Below are 19,312 nucleotides of genomic sequence, written 5' to 3' on the forward strand. Positions count from 1 at the left end.
GAGATTGTTATAGGATACAAGCCCCTTTGTCAGTAATCTGCTAAGTACCATTGTTTGGTACAGATCCTCCTAGATACAGATCCTCAATGATAATGTTTCAAAAGTGATCATTCCCTCCAACTTTGCAAAACATGTGGCAATATTTACACCACCCAAATGAATTGCAATTTGTTATTTTACCCCCAAACCTACGGAAAATGTTTTCGTTTTAACCCTTTGCCTTTTCACCCTCCGTCCCTGATTTAGTGATGGACACCAAAGCAGTGTTTGCGGCGCTGTACAGCGTCTGCGAAGAGAATGCCGAGTTCTTCTCTGGAGGATCCAAAGGGTCGCAGGGTGATGCGGCGCGGCGTCTGGTGGACACCATGAAGCTGATCAAGGAGCACGCTCGCAGTCTGGAGCCCATTATCTCCGGCTTCACTCTGGTTTACCATCATTTTGACTTTGACCCACACATACCGGCCAACGGCTATCGCTCACTGGTCAAGGTAAGCAGTGGGATGTGTTGTGTGCTTAAGTCTTGGATCTGGGTTTTCATGTCCACCCAGTGCAGCTGTGAGAATAATAAGCCCCCATGCCGCATTACATCCTTATCCATATTCTCCCCACACTGTGAGGAGCGGCTCAGCAGCCCCTCTTTACCTCGATATCGCTTTGTTTCAAGGTGAGCCCATTTGTTTCACAGATTGATTTTATGTTGAAATCAGGTTAGATAAATTCCTCCAGCTGCAGAATATCTACCCCCTACTGTACCTCACTGTACTTTGTCTTCTACACTTATTGACGAAACATCATGACCTTCGGTGGCTGCAGCCCTACACATTGAATGAGTCTACCAGAGCAGCAAATGAATGCCGTTGTGTGTTCTTACCTCTTGATTTCCACATATATAATCCTTCTCATTCCCAAAGTGCTACTCAGACTAATCTTCAAGACCCTTTTTAAAGCTGCAAACCTTTCACATACAGAAGACAAGGCTCCTGAATGATTGCACAACTTTACTCTGATTTGCTTTGTTGAAAAGACCTGTGTCTATTTTTTAGTAAGGAATATTAACCTCAAAGTCATCATTCATTATTTAAAGACCACATATCCCTATGTATATCATTTCACTGTTAAAATTCCATCTTTTTTATCAATCAATGACATCAACTTGACTGAAATTGCTATGCTGATTTATTTTGGGGTAAGGAGTGTGGCATCTTGGGGTAAGACTTGCTATTTCTCCCAAATGTCATTGTGACCCTCTTCTTGAACTCCCAGGTGGTGCGCTGCTGTCTTCTCCACATCATCCAGAAAGGGCGCTATATCACCGCCAACCGGCGCAGCATCTTCTTTCGAGTGGCACACAACGCCGGGGAGATGGAGGCGTACTGCAACGCTCTGTGCCAGCTGCGCGCCCTGCTCTACCTGGCTCAGCGCATGCTCCACGACAACAGCCACGGCAACCTCTTTTTCCAGGATGAAAGCGGCCTCAGTGAGAGCTTTGTACGTGAATACTCATCCATGCACAAGGGGTGCTTCTATGGCCGTTGCCTTGGCTTCCAGGTGAGAAAAGCTGCACGGTGAAGGGGAAGCTGGTGGGAAGAGTGACGAATGGGGAGGCTTAGAAGTAGCAGTGCCTCAGGCTGGATGATCTAGAATTGGCTTTTTATGTGAAGAAAAGTAGGACACCGGGAAGAAAGAGAGGCAGGAATAACTTCAATGTTCACAAAGTAGGAACTGCAGGTAAATCACATTTAGAAGGATATATATTTTGAACGACAACAATAACAAAAGCTCACACCAGTGCACGTGAAGCGTCATGAAAAAGAAATTCTGGCTTAACACATCCAGACATGCACCTGAATGCACCTTCATCTACAGATCTTGCAAATATACCCTTACTCTCATGTTACTGCCCTTTTTAGGTTATGTAGCTAGTCTTTTAAAAAAAATGATTAGAGAATCAAGCTCCCGAGTCTCCCTTTGCCTGTCAATCAAAAATCATATTCAGTTTCGAAAGAGAACAAACCTGTTGATGTGTGATTTATTTAAAAGACAATGCCAGGAGCTATTTCTGTACCCAGACTAAAGCAATTGACCCCGATAAAAGAGCTGTCAGAAATTTAATTTGTAAAAGCCAGGAAAAAAATCTACAGCTGCCTCAACCTGCAGATAAAATAAAGTGAAGGAAGCATTAGGATGGACAGAGGGAAGGCTCCTCTCTACAAGAGTCTCTGCTCGAGCTTAAAGAGAGAGGCTGAGCCCTCAAAATGGGGTTTAAAGTCAAACCAAAGGGGGAAAAAAGGATGAAACCTCCCTAGTACTGCGGCATCAATTTATAATGTCTGAAACTCATCTGATATCCCGTCACATCTGCTCAAATGACAGCAGGTTTAAGTCTATATCGTAAATAGATCATGTATTGGAATTTAAAACCTGTCTCTGTTTCTGTCCATCCCTCCAGTTCAGCCCAGCCATCCGGCCGTGTCTCCAGACCATCGCTATCGGCCTCGTGGCCTTTGGAGAAAACTACAAACGCCATCAGTCAGGAATAGGTCAGCATTATCTCGTCTGCAGATGTCCCCTCCCATCATCCAGTCCCTAAATTCTCATTCCTCCATCGTACTCGTCCACACCCCTCTTCCACATTGCTCCCTGGCCCCTGACTGTGTTTCCTTTTTGATGTTGTGTGCTTGGATTGTAGATGCTCTTTCATCCTCTGGAATCTCGAGGGCTTCTTCTATATTTCAGAGTGTTTTGAAAGTGCACACAGTTAGATAGAAGAACATGCTGCACCATGTATAGATATTCAGCGCATACACACCTAAATATTTCACATTCGAAAAGGAATCATTGGTCTCTGATGGTTTCTTGTGTTTTGTGCTGCACCACAGTGGAGGCAGGAGGTATTGCACCGTATGGTGAGTCTACTGGAACCCCCCACCCCTTCATCATAGTCCTCTGTAGTAACACAGACTATATGAAGAAGTTGGCTCTATCCTAAAGCTCCTACTCTGCAGCAGCTGTCCTCTGTCTGTACTATAGTTTAAAAGTGCTATTCCTTCCCCTTTCTTTAGTGCCCATCCTTAGTGTATTGCAGAGAATTGGATTGCAATGATATATCTTCTGCTTTAAAGGTCCCCTATTATGCAAAATGCACTTTTTGATGTCTTTTATACATAAATGTGTCCCCGGTGTGTAACGAGACTTATGAAGTGTCAGAAAATACAACCCTCTCTCTTTTCCTCCTTACCCACATCTCTAAAAACGGGATACAAGCGAGCTGATCCAGATTTGCTTCGATTGACGTCGTAACCGAAATGTGGGCTGGCTTTACATTTAACTCTTGGCAACGTCCCCCCCACGTGACACGTCCCAACCTATCGTCCGCAATATACAGTCGCGAGCTGAATCCCCTCCGCAGCACCTCTGTGTCTCTGTGCAGGATGTCAGCCGGAGGGACTTAGAGTTGTGGTGTATATAATACACATGATGTCACTGTTCTAGTGGTAAACACTGAGAAGTGTTTCAGAAATAATGCTTGATGTGCTTTGGAACATAATATGGGGTTTAATCACTTCACAGTTTGGCTGAGCAGCTTCTCCCAGTAGAAAACTTTCACAGAGGAGAGATCATGACGCTCCAAAGGGCCGTGGCCAGCTTCAGCTCAAATTTAAAGCGACAGTCACAGAATCAGCACTTCAGGAACAGGGCTGAAATAGAGGGGGATGAGGCATGCTACAATGGGTGATCTGTTTTGTATTTTGAGCAAAACACTTCACAGACATGTTTTGTATACTGTGGCAGCGGGGTGTGCTTAGGGCGCCGGCTGCTGGAGGCCAGACAGCTGATCGGGATCAGGTAATCAGGCACTGATTAAAGTCATGGTCGTAACCTGGTTCTGGGTGCTGTTGCAGTAGACTGGGTCCTTAGGGAGAACGGTCTCCACCTTCCACGCCGGACGAGAGCGACTAGGCAGCAAGAACGTGGTTAACGGGCTGTTCGAAAATAAATATATTTAGTTTCAAAGTACCAGTGGTCCTTCCATCATTGGGAACCCAGGTGTGAGCCCGAACGCTCACAGTGGCGCCTGAACAGGGACCTGTGGGAAGGCCAGAACCAGGTTACGACCATGACTTTAATCAGTGCCTGATTACCTGATCCCGATCAGCTGTCCGGCCTCCGGCTGAGCCACTCCTACCACTCCAGCAGCTGGCGCCCTAACCACACCCCGCTGCCACAGTATACATATTGCCCTACAATATATTGTTCAAATATAGCATAATAGGAGACCTTTAACTTTAGCAGTGGCAAAGTAGGCTTCCGTGCGGCTGTAACGTTATATGGCTGTTTGATGTCAAAGCAAATGTACTCTGAGTTTGACCACAGTTCTGAATTAGGGACTCATCTGATGTGTTTTCCTTCTTGATCACCTGCCTTTCCTCCCATCTTCTTACCTTCTTTCTTCTGCGTTCTCAGTAATTGAGTTGTAAAGTTGTTTGATGTGCTTTCACCAGTCACCTTTAATGCTCCCTCTTTCCTCTCTTTCTTTCTCCTGTTTCTGTCTTTGTTGAATTTGTTTCATCCCCGTTATTCTGCAAACACTTCCACTCCGGCATCCACATCCCCTCTTTTATTTCCATGTACTTTTAACTCTAAACTCCTTTCTTGCATTACCCCTTCTCCTTTCTATTATTGTTGCACCTTCCTCATTGTGTGTCCTCCCTCCTTCCGTCTCCAGGTGTAGCAGCCAGCTCTTTCTTCACCTCAGGGAAGTACGCCATCGACCCGGAGCTGAGAGGGGCAGAGTTTGAACGCATCACCCAGAACCTGGACGTCCATTTCTGGAAGAGCTTCTGGAACATCACTGAGACCGAAGTCCTGTCGGTGAGTGGACTAATAATGCTTCGTTTCACGCATAGACACAGAAAAACACACACGCATTCCTTAGACATCTGTAATCCACCCATGTTGTCACGTAGAAAAGCTCACTGCCCTGATTTAATTTTGTCTCAGGAATATTTTACTTTCCTCCAGTACCAGTACCCCTCCATCATTATGCATTTTGGCCTATAGGCTGTTAGTAATAATAGAGTGGAATTCAATTTATTCAATGGGGTTCATGATTTATTCATGCAGTTATTCTGCCTCTCCATTGACCCCACTCGCTCTGTAACTTGCTCTCCACTCTTTCTCTCTCTGCCTTTCTGTCTCAATGTTACCACGGATCTTTTTCTCATTTTTTGTTCTTCATCATGTCTCTTCCTCCAGAGTCTTGCCAGTATGACATCCACTCAAGTTAAGGTGAACCGGGCTCTCTCTGTGCCCCCCGTGCCCTTTGACCTCCCCCTGGCGGCTAACCCAGGAGCAACTGTAACCATAGCTCCCCCATCAGCGCACATCGGCCCCGCTCCGGTTCAGATGAGGCTCATCTCCTATGACTTGCGTGAAGGACAGGTGAGTCATTCATTATTCCACTCACACTGTAGAGTTGAAAAAGCAATAAAAAGAGCTTCATAATGTCACATCTTATGCAGAACTACACAATCTCAGTATTTGCTGTGCACTTGAACTACTTCCTGGTTGGCTGTCTAAGTATTAGGTATTTGTTGCATGACCTAGTTTGTGACAGTTTTCCTCCACTGGCTCTTTTTAAACCACTTTGCATTTACCAGGCATACCAATTTAAAAATATAAATAACGATATGTAAAAGCATATCTGGTATTTCTTTCTCTGCGCTGGAGTAAACGACAGCCTGACTCATCCTCATGGACTTAATCCCCTGCATTATCTCTCTCTATATATTTCTCTCTCATAGGAATGACTCTTTTTTTCCTCCCTTCCTTATTCTCTCGGGAGACTGCCTCTCTCCATCCAAGCTTGCACTCCTCCTTTTTTATATATGCTATCAACACACAATTCCCAGCATTGATCACACCACAACAAAACAAAAGTTTCCTTTTTTAAAGTTGCAAATTACAAGTCTGCATCGGTGAAACCCTCCCTCCCGGCCACACTTGCTCTGCCTCCTTGTTTCCGTTAATGAATGGGAATTAGTGTGCGTTCATGCAGGCACAGGAGAGGCTGGCAGCAAGCTGCTGCAGCACAGCCAGTTAATCCTCCTCTCAAAGGAGCCCTGTTGCGAACACCAGCAATGCTTTTATTAACAAAGAAAACACGGCTTTGTTTCCAGTTTACAATATACAGATAATGTGGACGGCTATCAGAGCAATGCCACGTCAACATCGGTGAAGTTCTTTATTATTTAAGTGATGTATTTCCCTCCTTTTGTTAATTCCTTCCTCCTCCTCTCTCTCTCTCCAGGACTGCGAGGCTCTGCTGTCTCTTGCCCGTTCAGAAGGTGGCACCATCTCTTTGTCGCTGGGGAAGACTAAGCGCCTCCCCCCGTCTTCCTGCATCCTGATCCACTTCCACGGAGGAGGATTTGTGGCCCAGACCTCCAAATCCCATGAGGTGAGATGCCGCTCGCCAACTCTCACTAAACTTTCATCGATCCGTGTAGAGAAAGGTAGGCGTTAGAGCAGCAGGAACACGATGGAAAACGGGATAAGCCAGTTAAGAGTTCACATACAGATGACAAGAAGGAAGAAAAAAGGGAAGTACATCTGTCCTCTTACCTAAAAAGCAAAATGATTAGTTTTATTTTGCAAGAAAAACTGAATACAAAACAGGATTCACTTAATTATATCTTTTTGTAGTATGACTCATATCTCAAGGGGACCTATTTCGATATTTATAATACAACAAGATGCAGGAAACAGCACCTACACATCCAAATGCCGACACCATGACACCTCTATCATTCTAAACACCTGGCTCAGATGTTGTTTTTCCTGGATGTTGAGGCGGTGTTGCCACAGCGCTCAATCCAGCTCACTTTCTCATCCTCTTCAACGCTGCAATTTCTGGCTCTGTTTTCTCAAACTAATTGAAATTGAACCCCGGCTAATTAAAGTGTTGAGATGAGCACTTGTTGTCAGCAGAGGAGTTAGCAGTCTGAATCTCCTCCGTTGTCAATATTGTGGCATTTAATGAGCCGTTAAGCTAATTAATTTGTAAATAATCGCTGAAAACTTAGGAATATAATTGTATAAACGGAGATGCTATGCACTCCCTCCATGCTTGGTTTACACAGAAGGTGCACAGGCTCTTTTTTTCATGTAAATCATTGCTTCCACTTAACATGACCCCCTCTAGATTTACTTTAAAGATCACTCTAAAAGGAAAAAGCACACCTTAACACACTTAAGTTTTAGTTTCATGCCTTTTAAAAAAGTCTCTTCAATGCCCTAAGTAACAATATATGAAATCAATCCCTCCCTGGTTCATCTTGATGAGAAGGATGATTTGTGTGTGGTGTGTACGTGGCGTCAGGCTTCTTATAGCTGCTGTAAGACATGACTCTGTGAAATAGCCAAGGACATGGGCATTCTTGATCTGCAGCTGCGTAGCAACCAGAGGAAGTGAGAGAGCAGTCACAGACGGGGGGTGAACAGGGCTGTCATGTTGAATTAACAGAGTACTGTACCACCCCGCAGAGAGAGATTACCTGGGGCACTAATGGAAGACTTGTCAGACTATCATTCTGTCTTCTTCTTTGGGGCTAGCCTTTTTATTACATCCTCCCTCTCAATCTATCTAATACCTCACCAAATCCTTTTTGTTCACCTAGTGTCCTTTTCTAACATCCCCTACCTGTCTTATTTAAGCAATTTGAACTTGGCTCCTTCCCAATATTACCGTGTGCTTTCTGCTCTCTTAATCCCCGAGGCCAGGCCGAGGAAGAAAGAATAGAAAAATGAAAAGTTTCCCAGAGGGCGGGGCCTTGTGCTGCTCATTTATCCTCTCCTGTATCCTTCCTCGACCCCTTTCTATCCTGCCGGCTGGGCGAGATTGAGAGTTGGACTACAGGAGCTGGAGCTTTTGGTACTCTCAGTGCCCAATTATGCTGAGATCACAGGAATGGATGTGCTGGCATCTGTGCATTTAGCAACTTGGGCACGGACCACACACACTCACTCACACACACACACACACACTCCCTGTAGAGGTATTAGCCTGCAGATTAACTCCTATGCCTGTTTGAGAAAGAGTGGGACTACAGCTCCCATTTAATTCCTGCTTTGAGTACAGAGCTGGAACCTTCTCAATTGGTGTGTTTTTCTTCTCTGTGTGTGTGTGTGTGTGTGTGTGTGTGTGTGTGTGTGTGTGTGTGTGTGTGTGTGTGTGTGTGTGTGTGTGTGTGTGTGTGTGTGTGTGTGTGTGTGTGTGTGTGTGTGTGTGTGTGTGTGTGTGTGTGTGTGTGTGTGTGTGTGTGTGTGTGTGTGTGTGTGTGTGTGTGTGTGTGTGTGTGTGTGTGTGTGTGTGTGTGTGTGTGTGTGTGTGTGTGTGGAGTTTTCCTACCTTGGTCCCAGCTCAACAAAAACACACTCCTCTTCCTTCCATTTGTTCCTTTTATTCAGGCAGATCTCTCTGACTGCCGCACATGTCCAAGTACTCTGGCATAAAATGACATTCACCAGCGACAATGGCTGTTTACACACAGTTGCATACATACAAACCTTTGGAGAACCTTTGCTGATTCAAACACACCAACACTGACCTGAACAAAGCTTGCACTCACTTGTCAGCAACCTCACTCTGACATTTATTATGACAAGTGCGGCTTTGAGACGGCAAAGCTGGATGCTGGAGCGGCTACTCTTCGCGGTGAATCAGTGGTGGGTGAGGCAACATTCAAAACATACACTCACTGGGCTTTGCCTGGCATTGTGCACGGAGAGCTGTCACTTTAAGCACAAGCCCAGTCATAGCTAGTCAAAAAAGGTGTTGGGAGAAGATAAAAACGGAGGAGGACAGGATGGATACTTTGTAGAAGGAATATTTTGGCGTGACAAGTTCTGCTGCCTTGCTTTGCATTTCAAGGTCATTTCATTGCAGCTCTGAAGTAAAAACTCCTGCCTTGGGTTGGGATAAGAATAGTAAACACCGGAAAAAGGAAACACTCAGTATTCTGACAGGGAGTTTGTTTTGGTAGACACTCCCTGTAAATCCACACCATCACCTTGTCTTTGTCTTGTTCCTTCACACCCAATAAACCAGGACATGTTAGCGTCTTTTTGTATAACTGACTGAGAGGAAACCAAATGAAGGTGACTGAGCTCATTCTCTCATTGTCTAGACAGTAAGCCACAAAGCAGACCAATGACATCACAGGGGCAATTTTCATAGCTTTTTATCCGTCCTAAAGTCTGTCTCCCATTATACCGCTCTGTCTCGTTTTCCTCACAAACTACATATTATAAATCAACTTTGAAACTTTCCATTTGTAATTTAACCCCTCTATCTTTATGTCTCCCGTGTCCTGCAGCCTTACCTGAAGAGCTGGTCCCAGGATCTTGGTGCCCCCATTTTGTCCATCGACTACTCTCTGGCCCCTGAGGCCCCCTTCCCACGGGCCCTTGAGGAGTGTTTCTATGCCTACTGCTGGGCTCTGAAAAACCACCACCTTCTAGGTACACACAGTAGCGTTTACATCCGACACTTGGCTGTTCAATTTTTTTCTCCCATGCACCTTTCCGGATGACTTATTAACGTAACGGGGAGCTCTGTGCAGTTGAAATGCGTTAGGCGGTAAAAGTTAGTTCATTAGACTTAATGAGCAGACAAAAGCTCACTCCTTTCAGAGTCAGTGGACTGCTTCTGTGAGTGCATTTACCAATTCCCTGTAGCTCTCGAGAGGAATCATTCATCACTCTGAAAGTAATCATGCCGCAGCGCCATGTTTTGCACTGTACCCGTTGTTCTGTAATATCACACAAATCGTGACGCTCAATATTCCGGCTGACATCGAAAGACATCTGGTCGTTTTGGGGTACATCCGCCCGCTGAAGCACGCTGTGTCAAATTAACAGGGATCGCAGTGTTTGTGTTATACTACAAGAAGAAATTATCCCTGCCATGAGGGAAGGATAGCAAGACATTACCCGCTCCAAGCATCCCATAGTCAGCAGTCTCATGGTGGAGAAAAGAGATTCTGCTTCTTTATGTGTCTCACTGCTCTTTCCTCCTCCACAGTGGATTTGCAGAAAAACAACTTTTTATTTGATGTGCCATTTCACCTTTTCCCCATGGACTTCTGTTCTTCTTTTGTCCTCACTTGTTATCTTCACCATCCTGTATCATCTCTCCAGGCTGGACCGGGGAGAAAGTGTGTCTGGCTGGTGACAGTGCGGGAGGCAACTTGTGTGTGACAACCTCGATGCGCGCTGCTGCCTTTGGTGTGCGGATGCCAGATGGCCTCGTGGCAGTGTACCCGGCCACCCTGCTGACCGCCTACGCCTCGCCCTCCCGTCTGCTCACACTTATGGATCCCCTGCTGCCGCTCAGCGTGCTCTCCAGGTGTCTGAGCGCCTACGCAGGTAGGAGTGCAAGAGTGTTTTTGTGTTGTAGAAAACAAACGAAAGAAGATGTAGATTTTAGAATTTAATTAGGATTCATGCCCATTACTCTGTTGTTGAAGCATCTCTGCAGTGTGATTGCAGGGTTTATTAAAGGGGCCCTTTCCTGTGGTGTGTTGTATTGGATTTGTGCTTGCAAGTCTGCAAAGGCTAAAACCCAGAAGTTCTTTCCAATTAGTGACATCACTATGTAACGTTCGCGCTTCTATTGGCAAGCACTCCAACACATTGTATGCGATAGGTTAAGGGGCGGGACATTCCTAAGCAGTTGACTAATGGGGTTGAAAAGAGGTGCTGCAGCACAGGCAGTATGATAAAAATAAAGAGCTTTTTGAAAATGAGCACAATGAGGCCCTTTTTAATGCTGACAAACTATCTCTGTAGCATAAATGATTTTGTTATCAAGGTTTCTCATTTTCTTTTTATTAGGCCATTCTTTTCAATTTCATTAATCAACGTCATTTATATATCTTTTTATGATACGCCAACAGCTAGAACAACTCATTGATAAGAACAACTTCGATGGATTTTGTGTCAATTCACCCTGCGATGCCCGTCTTTAAGTTTTAGAACAGTTAGTCTTATTAAAGATTTTGTTCTAATCTTGGATCCCACTGTTCACTTGCTCCTCAGTCAGCAGACAATGTGTATAATATACATGTTTTAATCATAAATCTTTATGGATTTCATTCTAACCGTGTTGTATCATGTCTGAAACTCCCTAGCCACAACTCAACTTATTAGCATATAGATTGTTTTTCACACCCTGTCATTAATGCAGTGTAAAAAGCAGGAGAAACTCTTACAAGTCATTTGATAAATTGTAGTCTCACAAGAAAAGGAGGGCTAAGGACGACTAGTAATTGGCCAACTATGCCACATCATTCTGACAGAGATATTGTTGATCCTGTGTCGCTCTCAATAATGAACTATAACACTAATCATTTTACATCCCTCATTCTGTCACCAGTGGTACAGACGGCTGTATTCTGTATTGGACCCAGTCTCTCTGTGGCTTTCTTTATCTTTCCTATTTTGCACTCTGTTGTTTCTCATTTGTGCTTATTCAAGAATAACAGAAAAAACACATTCCTCTCTGTTTGGCATCCATCTTTCCCCCGCTGAGTCTCCCTCTATGTCTCCTTTTTCCTCCAGGCAATGAGCCACACACAGAGGCGCAGGTAGAGAAGGTGAGCACGTTGAGCCTAATGAGGAGAGATACGGCTCTGATGCTCAGAGATTTCCAACAGGGAGCCTCCAACTGGATCCACTCTATGCTGGATTCCAACCGAGCCGCAGCATCCCCCAGCACGGATGCAGAGGAGGCGCCACCAAGAGCCGCTGGTATACCCCCGACTGTGTGTGGCTGTGTGTGTGTGTGTGTGTGTGTGTGTGCGCGCAGGCATGGGAACATTAGAGGGAACGTGGGTGGCTTAAATCAGTTTCTACTTGCCAGCTTCGGCTTTTACACTGCTTGACAACAGGACAATTCTCAGACTATTGGCCTCCCCTCCGAAAAGCTTTGGGTCCCATTGAGGTCTTTTTTGGGGCTTACATAGTGATGTCACTATGTTACGGAAGTAAACAAAGGATGCCAATGGAGGCGTTTTAGGGAACTTGGAGATTTTAACCTTTTGGAGACCATTTACATGCACAAAAACGTTTATCACACACTAAAAGAAAAGGAACACCCCGGAAAGCATAATAGAGCTACTTAAAAAAAAGTTTCTCTCTAGAAAGAGGGAATACACTAAATTCCTCTACAGCTAGTGTATTTCGTTAACCAAATCGCACACATTTAGGCTACTATGTGATCTTGTTTTGATAAGTTAATAAATGTAATTCCATATCCCGTGCCTCCGCTAAAATGTTTGGTGCGTTACTGTTTGAAAAGCTCTGCCATAGCTTCAATCTGCTTGTGTCTTTGATCACATTAACCGCCCTAAGTACAGATCAGTGTGTGTACGTGTGTCCAGCCCACATTTTCAGCATCTCCCTTTAAGCCAATTATGTGTGTAACAATATCAAATGCCCCGAAGTTCATTTACAGCCCATATGGATGAGGTTAATGACATGGATCCCCTTTGTTCAGCATTCAACTGTCCAATTATCACTTCGTCCCACCGTGTTGCGTAACCATGCTGTAACTCGTTCATATCAATCCACGTCTCCGGAGCAGCGGGGCTCTGACAGTAATTGTTAATTGTAGCCTCCCGTAAATCTGATGGCGAATCGTAATTTCCCTAGTGTCCCCTTAGCCAGGTGACAACCCCCCACCCCTACCCCCCCACCCAAACTAATGAGAATGTCATTGGTGGGTGTACATTATTAAAAAGCCGTCATGGTGCTGAGATGCTTCATTATTGAAGAAATGGGTAGCGCTCTGAGAAGAGAGCAGCCATGACTACAGCTATGTTTTGACGGCTCAGGGCGGGCAGATGATATCACCATGACAGCACTGTTTGATTTTCCTCCACCCACTTCGCCTCTCTCCTTCCTGATATACTTCAATTTGCATTTGGGGCTTTTAACGGTTGGCTGTCAACCAGAGGACATATGATCAGTGGAGACGGAATAAGAGATTGTGTACTCATTTTTTTTCCTGTCCTCCAGCGGCAACTGACCCTGTCCTTTACGCAGCGTAAAAATTGCTCTCTGTGTTAATGGATCTTTTTTAATGAAGCAATTTTTTGTATTGTTTGTCTGGAGCATTTCGATTTTGGTTTGGGTCGCTCTTAACTATTCTCCCCTCTCTCTGTCTTCTTTACAGACACAGTGAGGAAGAGCATTTCAGAGGCGACCTTCTCCTCTCCTCACGCTGACCCCCCTGTCGCCTCAGAGACCTCCGACTTCCACTCCAGGAAATTATCTGTGAAGAGCCAGACCTGCCAGGAGTTGGGATCCCTCAACGATTCCACTTCTCACAGTGCAGCGCCGCTCCCTGAGAGCACTGTACGTCACGCTTGAACATGTTTACATTGAGATTAGCTCGCTAGCTCTTATCCAGAGAAAGTTAACGGCATTAAATGTCTAAGGGATTTAAAGAACTCTTACTGGGGACTGTTATCTCTCCCCTCATTAGATGGATTTAACACTATGAACATTTTATCAGTATGGAGATATTTTGGCACTACATTATATACCCTGCAGTGACTTTTGTTTTTCAACTCGATGAACTCATTCTAGAGGAAGTCAGCCGTGCCTCATAGACACATTTGGCTATAAAAAGCTGACTGAATATCAAAGCTTTTTTTTTTGGGTGTGCGGGTACCAGCCAGGTATTGCAGATTATCCTCGCATGTGTTTTCACACAGGCAGGCTGGATTAGTGCCTGGCTTGGGAAAAATTGTATTGCAGGGGTGACGCAAGATTTTAAATATGCTTTTCCTCCTTCAAATGGGGATTGTTCAGCCAAGACTCTCAGGCACAGAGCCAAGGTTTTCAGATGATTTCCACAAGGACAAAGTTCTCTGTGTGTGTATGCAATGAAGTTTGCCTGTCCAATATTTTATGCCTTTTTATCCTCCTTGACTTTCCCCTTCGACTCAGTGCTGTTTATGGTCCCTTTTTTAATGATTTCTTGTCTCTTCTTTTCTGCAGCCAGAAGATGTGAATGTATTCTTTTCCAAGGAAGTAGATCACTCCATGTCGAGGACCCTGTTTGCAGTGGCCATACCTCCCCCTGCTGGAGAGGAGGGGTCAGAGCTGGAGCACCGCAGGGAGTATCCCCTGGGCTTTGAGCCCCTGCGCTCAGCGCAGCTAGCCACTATGACGGTGGACACCTCGCCAGTGGTTAAAGATCCCTTCTGCTCTCCTCTGCTGGCTCCTGACAGCATGCTGAAAGGGCTGCCCCCTGTGCACATAGTGGTGAGATTGAAAGTCTTTGACAGGATAATGACGCTTTACTTTATTCTAATGCAAAGGAATTGGGACAGGAGAGCATTAATGCAGTTAAATACAAAGAAATCAAAGGTGGCTTACTCAAATCGAGTGTGGCGAACGGTCTACATTTGGTTTAATTTTCTACACCAACTTTTAAACTAAGTAGATTTGATATAGTTGAATGCATGAGCAGACCAGGATTGTGAGTGTTGGTTTATGATGGTGAAGACAAGAGAGGAGCCGATGGGAGGGTTGGAGAGGTGAACGCACCAAAGCCTCAACATGTGAAGAGATGGAGATCAGAGAGGACCGTACACAGCTTACATTGTTATACCACAGTGAGAAAGAGATGGGGAGTTTAAAGCCTGCTCTCACATCTGAAGGGTGTTAATAAAAAATGAAGAAATTGGTGCTAGAGTGAGTCAGCGGGAATGTAAAGAAAGTCGACACAAAGGAATCCGGGGTTCTTGGCTTCCTTTTCTTCATCACATAATTGAGATTCCTGACATGTCCTAATTTGCTTTTCACCCCCCGCTCCCTCTTCCCTCTCCCCTCTCCCCTATGCTCTCTCAGGCGTGTGCGTTAGACCCCATGCTGGATGACTCTGTGATGTTTGCCAAGCGTTTGAGGAACGTAGACCAGCCCGTCACTCTGTGCGTGGTGGACGACCTCCCCCACGGCTTCCTCAGCCTGTCCCAGCTCTGCCGGGAGACCAAGGAGGCAGCAAACGTCTGCGTGGAGAGAATTCGCACCGTCTTCACCCAGAAGGACACCCCCCCCGAGCCACGCAAGCACCGCAAGCTGGAACGGACCGATAGGGGTGTGTCCGCCTCTTCTGGGGATGCCGGTCCTCTCTTTGCCAATCCCATTGAGGAAGGGGAGCTTGCTGTCAGGGCTAAAATGGCAGATGGGGAGGGCTTAGTTGCTGTGGCAGCCCAGAACAACACTGAGGCTGTTGTTATCGAGCCTTAAGTGAGGTTAGATTAAGGACTGCAGATCACCCGGGGAGCGAAGACGCAGAGAGAGTAAATGAAAGTCAGACGAATTTAGGCAGTGTGATGCCTAAAAGGCAGAGAGAAAGGCGTCCTAAAAAACAGAAAGGGGGACGGAGGGGGGGCCAAATCTACATGATTTCCCAGTTTCTTAAAGACAAAAAAAGGGGAGGAGCCCTAAAACAAGACTCCCTCTGCTTTGCAATTCTTGCCACTTGTCTGTGCCGCATTATGCGCAGAGCAAAGCTGGCAGACCAAATGAAAACACCCACAAAAGAAAGTCATGTTTTCTAATATAATTTACCAGCTACTTAGATCAAAGACCAGCACTCACCCACACATGCAGCGCACATACTTAACAGAGGGCCGTCGGCGGGGAAAGACCAGGACATAAAGCAGCGCAGATACTCAAGACGAGGCCTGAATGGGCGATTCATCTCAGCCAAGGCAGTCATTTAATGCACTAATCAAATAGTGGTAGGCACACTAAATGCTTCTGTGTAGAGTCATCCCCATCAAAATGGCCACTTGTCCTTTAGGGAGCCACTCTAAATCACACTTAATAACTCCACATTGTGTCCTCCATTACGCCTGTTTGGAAGTCAATACAGCTCCCTTTGTGGAGAGTTACTCTGTTGACTCTACCAATCACAATGCTCAAACAACAGACTGAAAGCTAAACTGGATTTGTTGATTCACTTTGTTTTCTTGAGATTCTGTTGCACTTATATGCAGTAGTATTCATTTTGTTATTTATATTTTTGTATTGCTGTATGTTAATCCTTGAATCATTACAGGTTTTTTTGTTGGTTTGTACACTATATTGTTATTTTAATGTACTCGTATGCTGTTTGAATGTGCTCCATATTCACCCCTTCCTCCTTTGGCACAGCTGCTCAGACATCCCTGTCCTTTCCAATTGCATGTGTACCCTCCTCTAGTGCATGTTAACAGGATAATAGGTGGACGTTAAGGCAGAATATTACACAGCGGGCTCTCTAGATGCTGCCTGGTGCTTTTTGTAGTGTTGGTATTGCTGCAGGTCTATTCATTTCTACGGTGACATTTGTGTAGATGCACTGATTATTTCCTGAAGTCGTCGTTTTAATATTTGGGTCCCATCTTCTGGAAGACTGGTAAGAACAATCATGGCTCTGATATGTCTAAAAGACCCAAAGGTTGTTTTTGTTTTTGAGACTGGAAAGCGTTTCTCAGAGGTATAGTTAGGAGGGAAAAGGGGCAGCAAAAAGCCCGGCCCCTCAGCTATCAATACACATTTTAAACTCCACTGCACTGATTTCCTCTCAGATTGTCCCTGTTACTCACCAGGCGTTTTTGCTCACTTCTACTCCGCACAGTATGCAGTGTGTCAAAGTACCACGTCTCTTGAAGCGGGGGATTTCCTGCCTGAAAATTGGTTTCTACAATTTGGAGGCTCTCAGGAAAAACTTAAGTAAAAAAAAAAAGAAGAGAAAAACAGATTGCAGGAAGGCTGTGTAAAAGCCACTAAACTTGTGTTTGGCCTACTGAGAGCGGCTGGGGGGGGGCCTGGTGCTTTTCCTCCGCACAATTACATTTGGGGTTAACTTGGATTTCATTTAGCTGAGGGTACTCCTCTGAGCTTTTTTGCCACCGAAGCACTTTGAAGCACACAAAAATGTCCTTCTGAGGGTCAATCCCCTCGATCAGGTCCAACTATATATAGATGCCAACAATGCTGGCTCCGTCCTGCCCTTGCCTGGTAGCAGGGCCAGGTTTGCCAGGTCTGTGTAGAAGGATGCTGTGTGATGAATAGGATTTAGCTGGAGTTCCAACTGCAAACTCCTCCCCCGTAGAAGAAGAGCAGGATTTTCAGCAGAGAAGTCATGCTACAGGATTAGACCATGCTTGGATCGGTCAGCTCCCAGTACTTACTGCAATATTTCTAGTCAGAAAAGGAAGAAAGTAATGCACCTGTTCACTCTGAGACACCAGGCTGAAGTTGTACTACAATTTTTCATTAGTTTGCAGTTCTGTGTAAGTGTATTTTAGGTTACATGTGACTGTCTTGTTTTATGTCTTTGCTTGGTGCCTGTATGTGTGACTCGGGTGGAGTCTACATGTACACATGATCATACTAGTCTCTGGTGTGTGTGGGAGACGTGAGCTCACACGTCGGTGCGTCCTCTGTGTCCTCTGTTCACATTATGACACAAATGGCACTTTACTAATGGTCAAAAGACCATTCAAAGTATTACTCATTAATCATCTTCTGTTGAGAAAACTTCAAGACACTTTTGGACTATGTTTTGTGTCCGCGATGTTCTGTACACCAACATGACTTCCTCATCAGTCCTGAAAACTCCACCGCCTATGAAGCCTAGCACGGTTGACCGGCTATTAGCACTTTGTTGTATAACGTTTATGAGCTACTAGAGCACTTTTTAAAAAGTGTGTCAGTTTCCACTTGCCGTTTATAGACCTCCATATGCCTCTTACCCTTAATGACCACTCATGCATCCGGCTGAGCTGACTGCAGAGGATGCATCAGAACAACAATGCTGTTTTGGAGGAAAATGTTTGTAGTGTTACCTATTTTTTAAAGTTTTCCCATTCCTGGCAGTGTTCTCGATTCATAGTCAAATTGCTGATAGTTCATATATATTGTAATCACAAATTGTCCTTGTAAAAACAATCTAGTTGTAGTGGTCAGTGTAATGCTGCTTTTTGTCTTTTACTTGTTTGATAATCAGGTTGAACAACGTACCTCCACGGTTTTACCTTTTTTTTTAAAAAGCTCTTATGTGAGATTTTCTTTGCCCCTGGCTGTGTTTATTTTAAAAAGTGCAATGCAGAGTGCAACGCTGCTACACACATGAGCTCGCTGCTTACAACATGTACAAGCAATGCAGTTAACACACCAGCGTCACGTCATCTTTCACACCCTCCGTCAGAAATACTGTGATGCAGTTTATTGTTGTGCAATCTATTGAATCTACTCAAGGTTGGATTTCATAGTTAGCATACCTACCTTTTATACCAAAACACTTGCTTTAACCTTCCTGGAAACCTCATTCTTTCATAAATGCATTATTGCACTGATGATACTGACCTCAACCACTCAGAAATGTTTCCAAATGAAAAATATTAATTTGATCAATAAGTTACATATCTTAAATATATCTCTATAGCTTCTAAGCAGAACCAAAGACTGCAGCCGGAGTCTCCTAACAGATGCACTGCTTGCCATTTAATGTTTGCTTTTGATAAAAATGCAGGTGCTAGTCAGTGCCATACCATGGCTGCACTCCATATGCATATTGCGCCGCACTGTCAAATGTAATTCTGATGTAGGAAATATTACCTTTTTTTTATATCGTTTAAGAAAACAAGCCATAGACTGGGGAAAAAAAAAAAGCGTTTTTAAGATTATTTGTTTTATTCAAAACACCACAAGTGCAAACCTGTGAATAAAAAAAAAGAAAGAATGTATATCAAGCGTTATGATTCATGTAGGTATCTTTACCTTTGTTGATCGGATGATTGCAGATTGATTGACTGCATGTTCTTTGCAGGTTGCATACTTCAATGTTGTGTCTGATACGCCAGGAGTAGGCTGGTTTCTTCCTTTGTTGATTTTTATCTAAATAAATATATTCTCCCATGAACCTGCAGTCGTGTTTGTGAATCAAAATGTCCTTTTGCATTGATCAAACTAAAGGTTAACTAAAAGTCACAGAGTAAGATATGGAAATTATAATCTAATCTAGCTGGCCATGTATTGTTTTTGATCCCATAGCATATTTTATGTATGAATTTGTGAATTGCAAATACTTTTTAACCCAAATCTTGATTTAGTCAGGCCTTTGGGAAAGGTCATTTACAATGTTGACCTTTTGTTAATTGTATAAAGTGTCAGATCCAATTTAACAAAAAATACAACTTGTAAGTTCTCTATGATCAGTCTATTTTTGGGTTCTGTTATCTCTATT

The 19,312-nt window shown here is 44.4% G+C and overlaps 1 protein-coding gene across 3 annotated transcripts in view; it reads left to right on the forward strand.

Annotated features, from left to right (window-relative positions):
* The window catches only part of lipeb (lipase, hormone-sensitive b), a 28,238-nt gene extending 9,250 nt beyond the window's left edge, over positions 1-18,988 (forward strand). For all 3 annotated transcript variants that reach the window (XM_063879136.1, XM_063879137.1, XM_063879138.1), the window contains exons 2-13: positions 247-488; positions 1,264-1,548; positions 2,450-2,540; positions 4,727-4,872; positions 5,257-5,442; positions 6,311-6,460; positions 9,378-9,522; positions 10,201-10,428; positions 11,623-11,811; positions 13,238-13,419; positions 14,068-14,334; positions 14,923-18,988. In XM_063879136.1, coding sequence (XP_063735206.1) covers positions 247-488; positions 1,264-1,548; positions 2,450-2,540; positions 4,727-4,872; positions 5,257-5,442; positions 6,311-6,460; positions 9,378-9,522; positions 10,201-10,428; positions 11,623-11,811; positions 13,238-13,419; positions 14,068-14,334; positions 14,923-15,321 — 2,510 coding nt within the window. In that variant the 3' untranslated portion in view covers positions 15,322-18,988. The remainder of the gene's footprint in view (positions 1-246; positions 489-1,263; positions 1,549-2,449; positions 2,541-4,726; positions 4,873-5,256; positions 5,443-6,310; positions 6,461-9,377; positions 9,523-10,200; positions 10,429-11,622; positions 11,812-13,237; positions 13,420-14,067; positions 14,335-14,922) is intronic.
* The last annotated feature ends 324 nt before the right edge of the window (positions 18,989-19,312 follow it).

The sequence above is a fragment of the Eleginops maclovinus genome, chromosome 3 (assembly GCF_036324505.1).
Source record: "Eleginops maclovinus isolate JMC-PN-2008 ecotype Puerto Natales chromosome 3, JC_Emac_rtc_rv5, whole genome shotgun sequence".
NCBI lineage: Eukaryota > Metazoa > Chordata > Actinopteri > Perciformes > Eleginopidae > Eleginops > Eleginops maclovinus.